Source organism: Phocoena sinus, chromosome 9 (genome assembly GCF_008692025.1).
Source record: "Phocoena sinus isolate mPhoSin1 chromosome 9, mPhoSin1.pri, whole genome shotgun sequence".
Taxonomy (NCBI): domain Eukaryota; kingdom Metazoa; phylum Chordata; class Mammalia; order Artiodactyla; family Phocoenidae; genus Phocoena; species Phocoena sinus.
The window spans coordinates 13397702-13418287 of record NC_045771.1 but is presented as its reverse complement, the minus strand read 5'-3'; the positions used below and the strand labels follow the sequence as shown (position 1 = coordinate 13418287).

General features: G+C 36.7%; 1 protein-coding gene across 4 annotated transcripts in view; it reads right to left on the bottom strand.

Annotated features, from left to right (window-relative positions):
• The window catches only part of BRAF (B-Raf proto-oncogene, serine/threonine kinase), a 162637-nt gene that overhangs the window by 24189 nt on the left and 117862 nt on the right, over positions 1-20586 (bottom strand). For 3 of the 4 annotated variants that reach the window (XM_032642648.1, XM_032642651.1, XM_032642649.1), the window contains 3 exons: positions 20134-20310; positions 3828-3874; positions 2909-3027 (listed from right to left, as the gene is read on the bottom strand). In XM_032642648.1, the coding sequence (XP_032498539.1) occupies positions 2909-3027; positions 3828-3874; positions 20134-20310 (343 nt within the window). The remainder of the gene's footprint in view (positions 1-2908; positions 3028-3827; positions 3875-20133; positions 20311-20586) is intronic. The other variant, XR_004351379.1, reaches the window with a different exon arrangement.

Sequence of the window (20586 nt, the reverse complement as noted above, 5' to 3'; positions counted from 1 at the left end):
TAACTTGATACCAAAACCAGGACTAACTGCAAAAATGAAAGACCTGGGACAGGATTCTTGGTTATTGGTCAGGGTAAGGCAGGTCAGGCTATCTCTCAAGGCAGGCAGTAAGAGCATCCAGCCTCACCTGCAAAACAGACTCACCTGTGCAGCCTTTAACCTCTCAACATCCAGACTACATTCTAGCCCAATAATATACCATCAGAGTCTGGGGATGGGAACAGCTCCAATTGTGAGTTTTTATAGTTCCCCAGATGACTTTAATGTCCAACCAAGGTTGAGAACCACTGATGAAAGATGTGTGGGAGATCCAGATGAGAGTAAAGGATTGGGGGGGGGCATGCAGTGAAGAAGGTTTTATCTATTTGCTTTTGTCATATATTTTATTGATAACTGCTCTTGGTAGTACAGCGCAAAATAAACCACATACAACTGTGATGTAATGAACAAGCCAGAATATAAGAGGCTGGTTATGATACAGACATAATTTTCAAAGCCAGAACACAATTTCTGTGAGGGACAGTGTAAGAACTACCCTTTTAAATTTTAGTTTTACCTCACTGTTGTTGGTAGATGGTTTGATGAAAGGTCGTATGGGATCTATTTATAAGAAACGCATGATTTATCTTCAATTAATTTAGTAATTTGTAAAAATTTTCACAGAAGTTTCTTTCTTCTTTAAGATATAAATAAAGCAAGGTTGAGAATACTATTGTAAATAATTCAGAGAATTACATAACCTTTGGTTCTGAACAAACTCTTCTCTCCTAGTCTATGGAAATACCATATTTGTTTCTGAAGGCAATATCAACCCAAAAGGATTTTACTCAACAATTAAGTGTACTACTGACTAATCTCTTGTCTTAAAACGCAGCTTGATGGAATAAAGGATGAACCCATCTACCCAGGTATCAACAAAAAAGAAATTAAAAGAAAATATAAACCTTCATGTATAATAGTAGTCTATAAACTGTATAAACTAAGGTTTTTGGAAAAGGACAAATCTGGAGACTTGACTGAGCCTAACTTTCCCCGCACCAGTTAAAATAAACACACCTTTAAAACATGTAACAATTGTTTCTTTATAATTGTAGGTTTTGCAATTTCTCTCCCCCTTAGGATACACTGTTATCTTTGTTACAAGGTATATGCCTTAAAGGTATCTGAGATCCAGATTACAATTATTAATTAGCTTCTTGTTTATAATTATTTATTAAAACAAACATATATTGAAGAAAAAAATATAGCTAACTCTAATTACTAAACCTGAGAAAATGCATTCAAAATCCACTAGTTCAACCCAGTGTTAAAGATGGAGAGACTTGGAGGAGGTCAAGGAACGTGCAAGTTAAGAGTCAAACAGAGCACGAGAGTACAGACCTTCTGACTCCTAGTCCAATGCCGCCCCCTTCCCACCTTGCCACTCTAATGCCAGTTATTATTACAAGAAATCATGGCCAAATTTAACCCTAGGCGTATCTTGACTAATTCAGAATCCTACCTTGGAATTCTCTTTATGGAACTGCTACAGATAAGTTCAGGGAATTTAGGCCAATGTGGCTTTGAAAGCCCTTGCAGCTTTTCTATTTCCAGCAGGGTGTCCCAAAGTCTTACTGCAGATTCAGTTATTTAAAGCTTAAAACTGCACTAAGAGTTTTGGGACACCCTGTATTCAGCTTGGAGCAGATGTTCCCAAACTTTTTGGTCTCAGGACTCTTTTTCAGTCTTAAAAATTATGGACAACCCCAAGAAGCTTCTGTTTATGTGGATTATACCTGTGGATATTCATCATATTAAAACTTTGAGAAACTGTTAAAATATTTATTAATTTAAATAACAAAACAGTCATTAGATGTCAACATAGATCACCCATTTTTTTTAATGAACAGTAACTGTATTTTCAAAAACAAAGTTTAGTGAGAAGAATAGTACTGCAATTTTTTTTTTTTGCCACGCTGCGCGGCATGTGGGATCTTAGTTCTCCGACCAGGGACTGATCCCGTATCCCCTGCAGTGGAAGCGTGGAGTCTTAACCACTGGACCACCAGGGAAGTCCCTGCAATTCTTTTTGACTGGTTTAACAGCAGCCAGCTAGAGTCACATATTTGCTTATGCATTCAATCTGCTCTGATGTGTTGAAGAATATGAAGAAAAATCTAGTTTCACACAGGACGACCTTGGGGACCTCTGACAGGGTTTTAAGGACCCTTCTGAGAACAGCTGGCTTAAGAAAATGATCCCATGCTGCCCTTTTCACAGCTGCTGAAAGTAACTGCACAGAAGTGTTAGTTCCCTCCTCTTATAACTTCTCTTTATTATTTTCCGCAAAGCAGAAATATGAATAAAGAAAGAAAGAAAGAGCTATGCAGGGCCCACAAAACTGATAGTGTTAAAAATCTACCTTTCATTTTTCTTTTTGTCTTTCCTTTCCCGGCTGCCCATAATTATACGGTTCTTTCTAGTCTAAAGAAAGTAACTTTCCAATTTAGGCTTAAATAAGATTGTGAAACAGCCTCTCTCTTAAAGGGAGTAATTCTTTTATTGAAACCTTAATAATGGCTGCAGATCACACCTGCTTAAATTGCATACTTTTTTTTTTTGAAACCGGATACACAGAACATTCTGAACACAAAATATTTTAAAGAGACAATCTGAATAAAATTTAAACAGTGTTTATAAAATACACTTTTTGTTTGAAATATACTGAAACTGGTTTCATAATATTCTTTTTAAAGATAAAGAAAAAAGTTAAAATCTATTTATATATAAAGTAAGATCAACATTGGTTTTTGTGAATACTGAGAACTATGAAAATACTATAGTTGAAATCTTCAGTGACTTTCTAATAACTCAACAGCATCTCAGGGTCCAAAAATTTAATTAGTGGAGAAATAGCCTCAATTCTTACCATCCACAAAATGGATCCAGACAACTGTTCAAATTGATGGGACCCACTCCATCGAGATTTCACTGTGGCTAGACCAAAATCACCTATTTTTACTGTGAGGTCTTCATGAAGAAAAATATCTGAGGTGTAGTAAGTAAAGGAAAATAACAGATCTCATTTTCCTATCAAAGCAACCATTATGAAAAATTTAGGTAGGAGATCTAATTTCTATAATTCTATATATTATGATATTCTTTAAAGAAGTATAGTACTTCATATTTCCTTTTAAAGTTAATAAATATGTTTTAAAAATAGTGTTATTTGGACTCTGTGACCTGCTTTTAAGATATTTGGTGCTTGAAATGTGGTAGGATGAGGTGAGATGTTTTCCTAAGTTTATGGGAGACATTGAAACTTTCCCATTAGATTTTAGTAATGGAGGCCCAAATATCTTTCTGGCACTGCTGGGAAAGCTGTAAAGGCTCTTCAATGGAATGAAGGAAGGCAACTGGCAGACAGGATCTTAATTTGGGCTTATGGAAGAAGAAATGTTACGTTTTTCTCACCTCATTGTTATATAATGTAGAGCCTTCAGTTACATCTCAACTACCACTGAGCAAGGTCAGAGCACTGAAAGAAACTAGTAGATAGCTACAAAACTATGCATCTTGTAGTGCTTATAGAACATAAACAAGCAAGCAAAGAGTCCTACTATCATAATGACTTGATAGGTTTTTTTGTAATGGTCAATTGTTCAAAAACCAAAAGCAGGTTGTAGTACCTTGTACTACTATACTCTTGTGTAAACCCATTTATTAATTCCCTTTACAGTGTATTATTGAACTTAGCATGAAAACTGTTTTTACATAATGTGAAGATAAAATGCAGGAGAAAAGGTCAGGATGTTTTCAAACTTCGCAGACAAATTCAAGAAGGATACTATTACTCTTGAGGTCTCTGTGGATGATTGACTTGGCGTGTAAGTAACTGAAAAACAAAACATCATTTTAACCTGAGTAGAGCTAAAGACTCTGGCCTCAGTATCTACAGAACACATTTAGGGATATAAATAAAGATTTATTTAGAATCATGATACAACTGCAAACTGTACATAACCCCTTTAAATAAGAAATAGTAAAATAGACTGCAAGTGAACTAAGGATTTTAGGACCATATTACTATTATGGTACAACCAAAATCTTTTCTATTGAAAGACTTTGCTTTATCTTTTACTATTTACCAATACAAACCTTCCACTCCAGTCAAGCCTATTTATCCAGGTCCTTTAAGTATACCTTGGTATTTAATCCCACCTCTGTGACCAATGCTCCCCTCTCACACCAAATTAACTTTCATTCTATTCTCTACTGAATCATACTTATTCTTTAAGATTCAACATACATTATGACTCCTAAGTGAAGCTTTCCCAAGACTCAACCACAAGTGATCTTTCTTTCCCCTGTTCAGTTATGTAGTAATTATTTTAACAGTTCGATTCATGTATTTTTTTCACCTGCCTATGTTCATTTTCTATTTGGAATGTAAACTCCATTTGATAAAACTATTTTTAAAAGTAGAATTATATATTCTAAAAAGACCTTCTTAAAACTAGTGAGGTGCTTACTTTCTAATGTAATGGACACAGTGAATCTATTTCAAAGTCAATGGGAAGTTTAAATCATCTGATACCCCTAAAAACTGTCTTAGTTGAGTTTATTGAGGGAAAGAGCTGTGTCTAGTTTATTTCTGTTTATCCCCAGTGCCTAGTACAGTGCCTGGCATGTGGCAGGTATTCAATACATATCTGTTGAATCAACTACAATAAGATGCATATAATGTCCTAATCAAGGTTATTTTTCTTCATTTAATACTGGAAAGAACAGACATATGAGACTTCTGAAATCTAACAATGACTGTTAGAAAATAAATTTTGCCTTAAAGTAAAACCTTAAAATTCAAATGATATAATCAAAATTATGTAATGAACACTGTTAAAAATGAAAGATTTGCAAATAATTAAGTTTATTATTTATGCTTTCTCAATTAAATTTTAAAACTTCAATTAAATTTTCTCATCCAGAGATCAAGATCTCGAAATTTTTTCTCAGACCAAATTTTCATTTAAAATTACTTGTTTATACAAGTAACTCCTTCTCCTCCATTACTCTTACATGATACTGTTTACTTCCTTCACAGCATTTATCACAATCTGAACTTATCTTGCTGTTATGATTTTTTAGGCCTAGCATTTGATATACTACATCACACTGTCACTCTTCCATTGAAAAAAAACATGATGTCATAGGTCTCATTTGCTTAAAAAGTTCTGCAGTGGCAAACAAAGGTAAAAAACAGATGGAGAAAAATGAGTCTCAATCAAAAGCTGTTCCAAGATGGGGAGACCTTATCCTCATTAGAAAGAAAAGGGGACAGGTGATGGTGCTGGCGGTGGAGCTCAGTGCTTCAGTCTGGTATTTAGTGCACAGATAAGGTGTTGGTCTTTGAAAAGACATTCTGTCTCCTTTGAAATTAAAAACAACAATAACAACAACAAATGGATGGTATGCATGAGAATACGGAGGCATGATGAAGTTATAAGATGGGAAGATAAAGGTATTTCTTGATGGATAGTGTCAATCCTCTCAACAAATCTGATACAAAGAAATACAGCAAGAATAGGGTAGACAGAAATGTAACCAGAGGGCTGAAGACAGAAAATTTCTGGCCAGGAAAGTACTCGGTAATTAACAAGATATAAATATGATGGCTGAGCTAGTGATATAACCATAAACAGCATAAATCTATTATAGGCCAAAGTTGCATATAGCTGCAACTTGAAATAACACTACTTTATTCTTGTATAATCCCCTATTGTTTAGAAATTGCTTTACTAACTTATATCTCATTTAATAAACTCTTTCTGTAACACTTCTATAACAAAAGCAGCAAAAGAACAGAAATCCAGGTCTATATAATGGAAGGTTGGAAAGAAAAGAGACTTAAATTCCCCAGCTGGAAAAATGGGATAGGTATCATACCTCAATCCCTACATAATATTCCAGAGTAATTACTACCTTAAATAATTATATTATAGGCTGACACTAAACCATTATTTCCTAAGCACCAACCAGTTACAGTGGAAGATGCCAAAAACCACACAACTGGTTGAGGGTAAGGAAGGGAATAAGAATAAACTGACTTTGCTACAGATGATGCAAAAGTCTATCCATTACATAGGACAATTAAATTGGACCGCCTTCTTACCTTTCAAAGATGTTAAGTAGAACCTTATAAGTTTATAAAAGTAGCAGGAAAGAAAAAACATGCTATAAACTAAATGAATATCATTCTCTTGATAGGTTTCTGTTAGGAGTCTCCTTCCTTGTAAAAGAAAAAGTGTCCATTTACAGACTCAATTTAATCTTAAAGCTGGCAAATCACCCAGTAAAATTTGTTCCCTACACTGCTTCTTCCAAGGTCTTATCCAAGATTCAACTTTTCAACATTCTTTTTAGACCATAATATGATGCCCCGAAAGGAAATACAATGCTCTAGATTTGATCTGATCAACACAAACTAGAGTGAGATTCTCATCTTCATCCTCCCCTTAAATGTAAGACCTGAAACCATAAAACTCCTAGAAGAAAACATAGGCAGTAAGCTCCTTGACATTGGACTTGATGACAAGTTGTTTGCGTCTGACACCAAAAGTAAAGGCAACAAAAGCAAAAACAAACAAGTGGGACTACACCAAACAAAAAAGCTTCTGCACAGCACAGGAAACCACCAACAAGATGAAAAGGCAACCTACCAAATGAGAGAAAGTATTTGCAAATCATATATCCGATAAGGGGATACCCAAAAAATATAAAGAACTCAGTAGCAAAAAACCCAATCTAGTTTTAAAAATAGACATTTTCCCAAAGAAGACATACAAATGGCCAACAGGTACATACATGAAAAGGTGTTCAACATCACTAATCGCCAGGGAAATGCAAATAAAAACCACAATGAGATATCACCTCATATCTGTTAGAATGGCTATTATCAAAAAGACAAGAAATACCAAGTGCTGGCGAGGAGTAAAGGGAATACTTATGCACTGTTGGTGGGAATATAAATTGGTGCAGCTGCTATGGAAAACAGACTGCAGGGTCCTCAAAAAATTAGAAACAGAATTACCATATGATGTAGCAATCCCACTTTTGGGTATATATATATCCAAAAAAATTTAAATCAGGATCTCAAAGAGTTATTTGCACTCTCATGTTCACTGCAGCATTATCCACAACAACCAAGATGTGGAAACAACCTAAGCGTCCATGAATGGATAAAGAAAATGTAACACACACATACATACACACAGGAATAAGCCATAAAAAAAGAAGGAAATCCTGCCATTTATGACAACATGGATGGATCCTGAGGGCATTATGCTAAGTGAGATAAGTCAGAGAAAGACAAATACTGTATGATCTCACTTACATTTGGAAAAACAGAACAAAAACAAAAACAAAACTCAAATTAATCTTCATCTTCCTTACAGCAGGAAAAAATGTTTACTGCACCAGCCATTACTATTATGGCAGCCACAGTCACTCAACTGACTCCTATTAAAATTATATTCAATTACAACCCTAGAGAGTTGTTGTTCCTGCGTTGCTCCTACAAAACCATTTCCCTCATCCAACATTTGTATACTTCTCTTTTTTGGACTTGGATAAGATTTCATATTTTGTAGACATGACCTATAATTTCAGCTTATTAAAATGTTACTTTTCACTAAAATATAAGTTATAAAAGATCAGCATGCTAATGATGCCCTCATCTAAGTTATCTGTAAATACGCAGTCAGATTCAAAAGAAGGAGGACAAAAATCTCCTAGCTTAAGACCTTCAGGTATGACAATAATACAGTTATGAACCTAGTTAAATTCTTCATATTTGTTACATATCTCCATCTTATCCTCAAGAATACCATGAGAAATATTATTCAAATACCTTGCTGAAATTCAAATACTATGCCTACACCATCTGTAGGTGCAGGCATTTACCAGTCTAGTCTATTTATAAAAGCCTCAAGTATCTCTCTCTCAAGTTTGCTGCTATTTTCTTGTGTTTTCTACTATTTCTAAAACCAAACGACTGGCCTACACAGACATTAGCACTTCAGTCCTCTTTCATCTAATGCTACACAATTTCAAAAAAGTTCATCAGTCTTCACACAGCAAGCTAAATCTCTCCTCTGACACCAATAGAGAATTCAGCAGTTGACTGGACTGGTATGCGTGACAGTGGTGACAAGGTGTTATTTTATCCAAATACAGTTTCAAATTCTGGTCTCCCTTCTACTTTGTTGCCCTCCAAGCCCTCATAATCACAATGTGGAAAGTGAGCAAGACCGAAGGGAATGCCCTTCTGCTACTCCTGTGTAGTCAGTAATCATTTACCACTTTAAAGTAATTAAAATCCTTAATACATGGAGTTCACACATTTCTCAGTTGTGCTCTATAGTGGCCTAAATTCTATTTTTACTTAGATTTTTCAGTTTCTGTCACGGTAAAAAAATCAAATTTATTGAGAGGTATAACTAGTATACAACACCAAATGCACCCAATTTTTATGCAGTTTAAAGGGTTTTTCACAAACACACATATATACACTTGTCTAAAGACCAACCACAATAAAGATGGATATCCATCACCCCTAGAAGTTTCTTCACACATTTCTGCAATTAATAACAACCACACTAGGCTCAGGCAACCACTGATAATGATTTCTGTCACTAGCGATTAGTTTTGCCTTTTCTAGAATTTCACATAAACATATGGCTTCTTTTGCTCAGCATGATCCTGAGATTCACACACTGGCTGCATGCAGTATTAAGAGGGTACAGATATACCATAACTTACCCAGTTACCTGTCAGACATTTGGGTTGTTGTGTTTTTTGGCAATTATGAATAACATACTATAAACATTCATGTACATATCTTTGTTGTTGACTTGTTTTCATTTCTTTTGGGGAAATCAGTAGGATTAGAATTGCTCATATGGTAATTTTAATTTTAAAAGAAACTGCCAAAGTGGTTGTACCATTTAAGATCCTCACTAGCAATGTATAAGAATTCTGGTTACTCTGCATCCTTGCTAATAAACCTGGTATTGTTGGCTCTGATTATAAGCATTCTAGCGGGTGTGCAGGGGAACCTTGTCTATTTTAATGCCTAACGTATTGAACATCTTTGCATTGCTTATTGGCCATTCTTTTATATTCTTTAATAAATTACTCCAATCTTTTGCCCATTTTTCCACTGGGTAGTTTGTCTTATTACTGAGTTGTAAGAGTTCTATATATGCTTTGGATACAATTCTTTAACCAGATAATGTATCTTGCAAACATTTTCCTCAAGACTGGGGCTTGTCTTTTCATTTTCTTAACAATGTCTTTCAAAAAGCAAAAGTTTTGAATTTTGATGAAGTCCAATTTACGAATTTTTTCTTCTACGGTTCTTTTTTTTTTTTTTCCTGCGGTACGCGGGCCTCTCACTGTTATGGCCTCCGGATGCGCAGGCTCAGCAGCCATGGCTCACCGGCCCAGCCGCTCTGCGGCATGTGGGATCTTCCCGGACCGGGGCACGAACCCGTGTCCCCTGCATCGGCAGGCGGACTCTCAACCACTGCGCCACCAGGGAAGCCCTCTTCTACGGTTCTTAATTTTTGTGTCCTAAGAAATCTTTGCCTATCTTTGGGCTACAGTGATTTTCTCCTATGTTTCTTCTAGAAGTTTTAGATGTTCAGCTTTTAGTCTTAGGTCTGTGATCCATTTTGAATGAATATTCATGCCTTGTATCAGGAAAGGGCTATTTATTTATCCTATATGGATATATAGTTGTCCCAGCAACATTTGTTGAAAGGACTATCCTTTCTCCATGAATTGCCCTAGCATCTTGGTTTAAAAAAAAAAAAGACAACTGACTACAGACATAATAGATATATTTGTAGGCTTTCTTTCCTCCCTGTGTTGACTCACACATCTATCCTTATGCCAATATCACAGTGTCTTGATTACTGTGGCTTTATAGAAAGTTTTGAAATCTCACACTAAATGTCCTTCAACTTTGTTCTTTTTCAAAACTGTCTTGACTATTCTAGCCACTGCATTTCCATATACATTTTAGGATCAACTTGTGAATTTCTACAAAAAATCCTGCTGAGACTTTGACTGGGACTGCACTGAACCTACAGATTCTATAGATCAATTTGGAAAGAACAGACATCTTAACAATGTTGAGTTTTCTAGTCCATGAATATGATATTTGTATGTCTTTTTTGTTTCCTATCTGGGACCCGCATTAGAGAGGGTATAATCCCTCTTTGGAAAATATTCTCATCATTGTTTCTTAAGTACAACACTGGCCTGAAGAGAATAAATGAGAATGTATTGTAAACATGGAATATCATGATATTGATGGAATAGCAAAAACTATGCTATTCTCTCTTTTTAAGTTCATTTCAAACATTCATAAGCCCAAATACATAAAATCAGAAGCATGATATTTGTTTATTTATAAGAGCAAGACAGCTCAATGTGGGAAAGGATAGATATTTGAACAAATGTTGCTGGGACAATTGGATACCCGTATGAGGAAAAAAAACCTTCAACCCTTACCTCATACCAACTTGAAGTGGGTTGAAGAACTAAAACTAAAAGCAAAAACTGTAAAACTTTTATAAGAAAACAAAGAATTACTATCACCCTCTTGTACATGTAAAGCATTTTCAAGTTCTCAGGATATTTTTACATCACTTGGTTTTATAACCTTTTTGTTTCTTTGTGAGGCAAGCAAAAAGGCAATAATGCCACTTATGCTGATGGGAAAACCAGAGCCCAGAGGACCTAAGTGACATGACCAGAGAGGCATAGTAGAAAGGGCATGGGTTTTGAGTGTACAGATTTCACTTTGAATTCCAACTGTATCACTTACTAGCCACACGACCTTGGGTACATGACATAATTTCTCTAAGCTTTGGATTCCTAACCTGTAAAATGGAGATAATAATTATGTTCACCTTCATAGGTTCTTTCTTCCACTTATTTAACACATATTTATTCCACCATGTGCTAGGCAACAACTGTTCTAAGTCTTGGAGATAAGGCAGAAAATCCCTACCCTCAAGGGGCTTGCATTTTAGTATAGAAGATAGAAAATAAAGAAGAGGCATGAGTAGAATATACTGTATTCTATAGGTGGGAGACAGAAAATGCTAAGTTGTAGGGGGTTGTAATTTTAGGCCAGGGAGGGCCTCTTTACAAAGGACATTTTGGGTAAAGATTCAAAGGAGGGGAGGGAGTCATGCAGATATGGGATAAGAACACAGTAGGCAGAGGGACTAGCAAGGGCAAAGTCCTACAGCAGGTGTGTACTTCCCATGTTCTAAGAATGGCAAAGAAGGCAAACTGGCTGGGAACAGAAAGAGCAAGAGGGAGAAGAGTAGTGAATGAGCTGAGAGAGGGAGTAAAATAGGCAGTGGGGGAGGAAGGGTCGTGGTGGTGGTCACATTACAAGGACTATTATAAGGACTTCGGCTTCCTTTCTGCATGAAATGTGAAGACACTTGAGGAGCAGAGGAGCAACGTAATCTGACCCAAGTCTTCAAAGGACCACTCTGGCTGCTGTGCTGAGAGTAAGCCGAGGGTGGGTAAGGGCAGAAGCAAAGCACTCATCCAGCCAAGAGATAACTGTGGCTTGAATCACGGTGACAGGAAAAGAGGTGATGAGAAGTTGTAAGAGTCTAGATATACTTTAAAGATAGAGCTAACAGGAGCTGATTAACAGATTGGTTGTATGGTATGAGAAAAAGAAAGGAGTCAAAAATTCAGTACAAAATGTCAGGCATAAGCAGCCTAAGAACAGAGTTGCCAGTTACTGAGATGAAAAGACTGTTTGGAAGGGCAGGCTTGAGGAAAAAGATCAGGACCTCAGAACTAGACACGTTAAATTTGAGATGTCCATTAGACAATGAAGCGATGTTGAGCACACAGTTAGACATGACAGTCTGGAGTTCAGAGGAAATGAACTGGCTGGAGACTGGCACAGAAAAGGTAATTAAATGGTATTTTAACTCACAAAACTGGATGAGATTACCAAAGGAACATAATCCCTGGACTATTCCAATATTTAGAGAGGTTAAGGAGTTGAAAAAGAACTAGCTGAGAAGGAACAGATAGTAAGGAGAAGGAAAATCAGAATATGATTTAAAGTAGCGTTTCTCAAACTTTAGTATGCATACAAATCACTCAGGGATCTTGTTAAAATGCAGTCTTCAATTCCGTAGATCTGGGGTGGTGCCTAAAATGTGTCATTTGGAAAGGCTCCCAGGTGGTAGAGTTTAAAGGATTAAGAAGAGGTTTCATGAAAAAGAGTGTGATCAAATGCATTATATATTTCTGATGGGTCAAAAAGATTGAGGACTGAGTATTTAACCACTGGATCTAGCAACATGGTAATTATCTTATTCAGAGATATTTCAGTGAAGTGTCAGAGGCAAAAAAGCCTGATTGGAGTGGAGTCCAAGACAAAAGGGGAGGGAAGAAAATCAGAGAGTGCGTATCAACAACTCTTGAGAAGTTTTACTATAAGAGAAACAAGAGGAATGAGGTGATAGCTTCAGAGGGAAGTGGGATCAAGGAAGGGACCTCCACAACTCTTTTATTATGAAAATTTTTAATCGTAGAGAAAAATTAAAAGAAGAGTACAGTAAATACCCTGGTGCCCTCCACCTAGGTTCAACAACTGTCAGCATTCTTCCAAATGTGCATGATAAGAAAGATGTTTTAAAATGGGAGAAAATCCAGTAGAAAAGGAAAATCTGATGATGTACAGGAGAGAGCCACTCAAAAGATGTCAGTGAGTAGGAGAAAGGGGATGGAATCTAGTGCACAAAATTGAAGGACTGGCTTTTACTCTTAGTGATAAAACAGAAAAACTGAGCATGAATGTAGGTAGGTAGGTAGATACTGTGGTGGGTGCTTCTAATTTTATTAATGAAATGGCAAGCAAGGTTATCAGTTGACAGTTCTTGGAGGAGAGGTGTTGGAGAACTGAGGATAAAGGAAGTGTGACAGTGTCTACGAGAGAGGAAGAGCAAAAAACTAGGGAAGGGAAAGTATGATTGCTGCATGGCATTAAGGGCTCACTTGAGGTGTTGAAAGGATTGACTGAACTGAAGAAGAAGAACAGCGTAGAGTTTAAGGAAATACACCCTGGAGCCAAAGGGCTTGCGGCAAGTCACCTGGCCTTTTAAACTATAGTTTCTCCATCAGTAAGTAGGGGATAATAATAGGATCTACCTCACAGGGTTGTTGAGGATTAATTGAGGTAGTATACATAAAGTACACAGAACAGTGTCTGGCACAAAGTACTATGTAAGTGCTAAATATACCACTGTATATAAAAAACCACAAAACATAGCTGGTATAAAAAAAAGAGTGAGTTACTAGTAGTATCAGAGCTGGAGTCAGAACATAATATTTATTGATCAGTAAAGATGTCTAAAATAAGAGCAAGTAAAAAATAAAGGTAAAACCAGTGTGATTCCATATTTAAAACGACAACAACAAACCACTGTATACAGTATTAAAATACAGAATTCTGAAAAGATACACAATACGACACATCAAAACACTAATGGTACTTCTCTCTCAGTGGAGTACTGGTGCTTATTTATGTTTACATTTTCTAAATTTTCTATAATGATTATGTATTTCCTTATAATACCTTATATTTTGAAATTAAGAAAAACTGCAACAAAGGCTAATGTAGAAATCACTTATTCTCACCATACTTAACACGGTTAAATTTTTACACATTTGCCTCCTGTCTTTTAAAAAAATTTATACCTGTAAAAAGGTTGTGAAAGTAAAACACAACTGTAGAATCTTTTTAATTAAAAGCCAGAAACCACAAGAATTTTATATAGGTAAAGCTAAAGCCCCTCTCTGCTTGATAGCTATCCCCATCTTGACCCCTTTTTGCCAATTCCTGGAGACAACAACTACTGAGCTTGGCATATACCTTCTAATCTTTGCTTTAATACTTCTACATACATATATGTAAGACTTAAAAATATATATATAGGGCTTCCCTGGTGGCGCAGTGGTTGAGAGTCTGCCTGCCAGTGCAGGGGACACCGGTTTGAGCCCCGGTCTGGGAGGAGCCCACATGCCGCGGAGCAACTGAGCCCGTGAGGCACAACTACTGAGCCTGAGCGTCTAGCGCCTGTGCTCCGCAACAAGAGGAGCCACGACAATGAGAAGTCCACGCACCGCGATGAAGAGTAGCCCCTGCTCGCCGCAGCTAGAGAAAAAGCCCTCGCACAGAAACGAAAACCCAACACAGCCAAAAATAAATAAATATATATATATAACGTTTTGTTTTTAAAATTTTAAGTGGTCTCATGCTACAGCTTGCTTTTCTCACTGGACATATTGTAAAGCTGATGTTGATACATATATTATTCATTTCTGCTATATATTCTTTCCCTGCACATATGTGCCAAACTTTATCAGTCCTCTACTGATGGACATTTATGTTTCCAATTTTTCACTATTATATATTTTCCTGTAATACATCTCTTCCTATACACATCTCTTGGAACAAAAGCTGGTGTTTCTTGGGGGTAGGCCAAACACTGTACATTTTAACAGATACTTCCAAAATGTCCCCAGGGTGGTTGGTTGCATGAGGAGTGTCCCAGTAAGCAATTCCCCTAACCTTTATCAACACTTAACCTTGCCAGAATTTAGGAATTTTCCCAATTCCAGTGGGTAAAAAATAGTGTGCTTCTTTTAATTTGCATTGTTTGTGATTATCAGCAACCTCCTCTCAATTACTGTTTTTATCTACCAGAAAATGATGTTTGCTAGAATTATTCTTCAATTAATTAGAATTATTTTCAATCATTAATACATGTTCACCATCTTCTCAGCTTCAATTCATTCTTCTATCTTTCCTATAACTAGGTTTACTTATGAGTAAAAGGAGGCATACGCTTCATTATTTTAAAAAGTAAATTGTGAGCATTTATCCCCAAATTATTTTTAATCACCTTATATACAGAATATAACACTCCTGTGAGTAAACAACAGACCACAACCTTTTCTTTGTGCCTCCTTGATTTAACATTTAGTCAATTTTATAATAAAGCCTAATTTAAAATTATTAATAAATATTAGACTGAAATGAAAAGTCCTGCAAAGAAACAGCACGATAGACTGACGAGTCCTGAAATTTCTTTAGTAACATTATTCTTTAAAATACCCTGGCCCTTAGGCTGAATCAATGACTATCAGGGGAGAAGATGATAAACATACTACATGAACCCTGATTCCTAAGAGTGAGTCTTTAATTATCTACCACTAGAATAGCTCTGCTCTCTTAAAGTTAACCTAGGAATCAGAAATGATCTTTTACTGAAGAGAGAGAACAGAACCACACAGGAGAAATGTCACTCATTCACCGTGTGCTTATATTCTATAATCCAATAAAGGTGACATATTTGAAAGTCCTAATGATTCAACCTTCCTAATTACTAAAGTTTTTATCTTATGAATGACTGTGACCTCGATACTTTATACAATGAGATAGGATGCTCTTATTCTGCTTATACCCTGTGACTTTAGAGTCAGTTTTGCAAAGCAGAAAAGATCACTTTCAATAGCATCTGGAAATCATGCAGGGGGCAGACTATTTTGAAACGAGGCTGTGCAGAAGTACATTATTAAGCAGCTATTTAAATAGTCTATGGAGTTACTGGTCAGCTACATCTAGCTTGTTCTGTTCTTTGTGAAATGATGGTGGAAGACAAGGGAAGAGGAACCCGACATTTAAAAGTTTAATAATTGCAAGGAAAGTAATTTCCAGTGTACTGTAAATATCAGCATTTTAACATTTTAAATTGTTATCTGAATGTTCCTTATAAAGCATCTGTTCCTGTTTCATAGATAGAAGATCTTTTATCTCTGAGAAAAGTGATAGGTTTTTTTGGGGGGGGGTATCTCTTCTCCTTGCATTGTGTTTGTTTATTCCTAGTTGCCTTTTCCCCCATTTGTTCTCTCTCACTGGCATCAGAGACTTCCTCTCTGATGTCTGGTAATTTAGAGATAATTTGTCTTTACTCAGATTGAGACTAAAAGGCTACGGAAAGCTTTGAGCATACAGATGGGCTTCTTGTTTTTGAACTCCCATGTACTCCCATCTAGGTGGAATCCCTGATATCACTACCTTTGGGTCTTTACTCTTGGCTGTTAAGATTCCTCAGACAAAACTCTTCCAATCTCTTGCCTGAAGGGGAAGGTTTGGCTGCCAGCAGTCTGGGAAGCAAATGGAAAGAGAGTACTGGGGAACTCTCCATTCATCACTCAGTAAGCAGTAACTCACCTCCCCCCGCCGCCACCCATTTCCCCCTATGTCCTGGGTCCAGAGAGTTTCTCCCCTCTCCAGAGAATACATTTCCAGTGTACTGCCAGGGTAGGGATGGGGTATCTACCCAGTGGCACAGAGCAGAAGGGATTTAGAGAAACATTTCAGACAGGCCTTTTCATTTATGTACTCTTTCTCCTCCAGAGATAACCTCACAGTGCCAATTCTTGAGACTTGAGAATTCTGTGGTACAAATCAGGTTGGTTTCCATTTTTCCACAGTCAGTTAATAATTTAGTTTTTTTGGGTGTACTATGTCCATTATCACTTCTCCATCTGCTTTCTAGCTTCTAAAATGTTACTATTCTTTTCTTCCTCTTTGTTTTCTCCATCTTTATATGTTCATGCTTCAAAAAAATTCTCATTATTATAGTTTTGGTGGAGTTTCAAGAGAGCAAAAACCTGTCACCTTAACCTGAAAATCACATAGCCACCTTAATAAGAGGATTTGCAATCTGCCAAAGCCTTCAGAAACTAAAGATGTGTTGGTACATTTAACCCCAGTTGTATATATTGTCTTATAAAGAACCGAAGGGAATTGTATCTTCTTTGGTTAAATTTAAGCTGGTAATAAAAAATATAATCTGTTAGAAGGCTTACATTTTATAATTAATACTTTCTCAGCTATTAAAATACAGGATAAACTGATGGGACGATCTACATTCATAGCCAGACATACTCATCATATAGTAAGTGTTACTTAAAAATGTAAGCAAAAAAAAAAAAAAAAAAAAAAAAAAAATTTAAGCAAAATATTTTAGAGAAATTAATTGACTGTAAAGCTTTATACTTATCGATCCCAAACTGTAAAGTAATGGGAAAATATTGCCTCTTAACTAACTATTCCCCAGACCACAGAACGATTCCAAGTTGATAGTGTTCTTCTCTCCTGTCACTTCTTACCTTAATCGACACTGGCACTTCACTGCCTCCTTACTGTTTCTAAAACAATTTTTAATACTATTCTCTGCTGCCTCTGTGTACAGCAAAAGCATTTCCCCTCTGTTATTCTTTATTACTTCTTTGACTATTTTTCCTTTTCTTGACATTTCTCAGTTTTGATATGACAAGGATGTGACTGCTTTCTCTTCTGGAAGGTAAACCTATCAATAATACGCAGTTGTGTGTAATCATGGTTTCATTTTTAAATTTTTGTAATATGTATCTATCACAGGCCAGGCCTTGTTCTACGCATTAGAGATAAAACAATGAACAAAACAAGACCCCTGCTCTGGTACAGCTTGTATTCTAGTGGGGATGACAGACAATAAACAAATACGTTATATGGAATTGGGTGTTAAAAACAAAAACAAGAATGGGGTATAGAGTGACAGAGTGGAGCAGGAAAATGTTATATAAGGTGATCAGAGAAGGCTTCCTTTAAAAGGCAACATTTGAACAGAGACAAAAGAGAGAAACTCTATGAATATTTGTGGCATGAGAACTTATCCCCAAAAGAAAATAACAAGTACAAAGGCCCTGAGGAAAGAAAGAGCATGCTTGGCCTGCTGAAGAAACAGCAAAGAGACTGGTGGGGTGGGAAAAGAACAAGCTTTGTTTCTCTCTCAATGTTTACCATTCTGGCCAAGGTTTACTCTTTGCAAGATTTTTTAATTAATTAATTAATTGGCTGCACTGGGTCTTCATTGCTGTGCGCAGGCTTTCTCTAGTTGTGGCAAGCAGGGGCTACTCTTCGTTGTGGTGCACGGGCTTCTCATTGTGGTGGCTTGTCATGTTGCGGTGCACAGGTTCTAGGTGTGCGGGCTTCAGTAGTTGCGGCACGTGGGCTCAGCAGTTGTGGCTCGCGGGCTCTATAGCGCAGGCTCAGCAGTTGTGGCCCATAGGCTTAGTTGTTCCACGGCATGTGGGATCCTCCCGGACCAGGGCTCAAACCTGTGTCCCCTGCATTGGCAGGCGGATTCTTAACCACTGTACCACCAGGGAAGTCCCTCTTTGCAAGATTTTAATATAATCTTTCAGATTTGAACAGATTCAGATTCAGAGGTGGGATTGTTTTAAGTCTACTGGATAAGTGGTAATGTTATTGAATAAGGTAATAATTTGCTGCAATAAGGATTTTGGCTGAATACAGGTTTATAAACAATCTAAATTACAGATATATCGCCTAGTTTTGAGACAGAGAGGGTAGGACAGTGGGAAGATTTAACAGCTAGATCTGGTTTTGAGTCTTGGTTCTATTTTTATTTGCTACAAATGATCCTGAGTCAGAGTTTTAGGCATTAGTACATGTATACTCTTTTACCTTATTCTAATTTTATAATGTAAAAGCAGTATAGTGGTTATGGGGAAAGAATAATGGTTTGGGAGTCAAAAATCCTGACTTAAACACCTTTGTTGCTGCTTATTAAATGTGGAGTCTAGACAAGTCATTTAGACGCCTGTTTCCTTATCTGTAAACATAAAATAAAAATATCTGGGCTTCCCTGGTGGCGCAGTGGTTGAGGGTCCGCCTGCCGATGCAGGGGACACAGGTTCGTGCCCCGGTCCGGGAGGATCCCACATGCCGCGGAGAGGCTGGGCCCGTGAGCCATGGCCGCTGAGCCTGCGCGTCCGGAGCCTCTGCTCTGCAACGGGAGAGGCCGCAACAGTGAGAGGCCCGCGTACCGCAAAAAAAAAAAAAAAAAAAAAAATCTACTTCATAACATTATAAAGATTAAATGACATAATGGCCTATGCATGTGAAAGCCATTTGTATACTATAAAATGTTAAATTAACTTAAGACACATGCATATTTTTAAACTACCTATGGAACTTTCAAACATTTTACTTAAATTTTTTCATCTAAGTGCTTTCAAAATTTATTTAATTTTACCTTTTGATTTACCTGTTTATTTGTACTCGCATGCAAAATTTATTCTTCGTAGTCAGTTTCCTATTTTGACCCATGATAAATTTTACAGAGTAACTTTTTTTTTTTTTTTAATGAATTTATTTATTTATTTTTGCTGTGTTGGGTCTTCATTTCTGTGCAAGGGCTTTCTCTAGTTGTGGCAAGCGGGGGCCACTCTTCATCGCGGTGTGCGGGCCTCTCACTATCACGGCCTCTCTTGTTGCGGAGCACAGGCTCCAGACACGCAGGCTCAGTAGTTGTGGCTCACGGGCCCAGCTGCTCCGTGGCATGTGGGATCCTCCCAGACCAGGGCTCGAACCCGTGTCCCCTGCATTAGCAGGCAGATTCTCAACCACTGCGCCACCAGGGAAGCCCCTAGAGTAACTTTTTATCTTTAAATTACACAGCAAAATTCAATGGATATGAACAAGTCAACTTGATATCCTCAAAAAGGATCAAAATGCGGACTTTCATTTTATTTTACTTTTACTTTATTTCACACAGATGATCATTTTGCAATAGAAAATATGGGTACGTGGAAAAAATTTGAAAGGATAACTAACAATCATTTTATATACTTCAATAACTGTTAATGACTTTTTAGTGGGTTTTTTTTTTTTTTTGGCCTATTTTTGTCTTTTGAACCCTTATTGCTTAGCTAAATTACAGCATGCTAAACATAAATTTGTAGCCATATATTTATTATCAAATATTTGATATATGTTTTGAAGACTATACTAGACAGAGACTATTTTATTTCAAATATCATATTGCTAACCATTAGTTAAAAGTGTCTACATGTTGCTGGACAGTAACTGAAAATGTAAGTCAAAAAATAATAGCTAAAAACTTTAAAATATCCTCAATGGTCTTCAAAAGTAACTTACAAGAGATTTAACAGAATGGAACTTACTCCATGCCCTGTGCAGTCTGCCGTGCAATATCTATAAGTTTGATCATCTCGAATTTGGTCTCAATGATGTGGAGATGATGATATAGGCTGGAGCCCTCACACCACTGGGTAACAATAGCCAGTTGTGGCTTTGTTGAATAACCCATGAAGAGTAGGATATTCACATGTCGAGTTTTCCTGTAAAAGAAATGTGACAGTAAATAGTAAATGTTGATAAACTTTAGCAAATGTTAAAAAAGAGGGCCGAAGCAGTCTACTTATTAATAAGATGTTGTCAGAAAAAGGTATTTTTAAAAAAGCCAACAGAAGGATAAATTTAGATGAGACTTTAGGAATTGTCTAGTCTAACATCCTACCCTTTTCATAAACATCTTTTTTACTATACCTCATAGATAGGCAACTAGAGATTCCTTAAATACCTTCAATTATGGGAAGTTTATCACTGAGACTGTA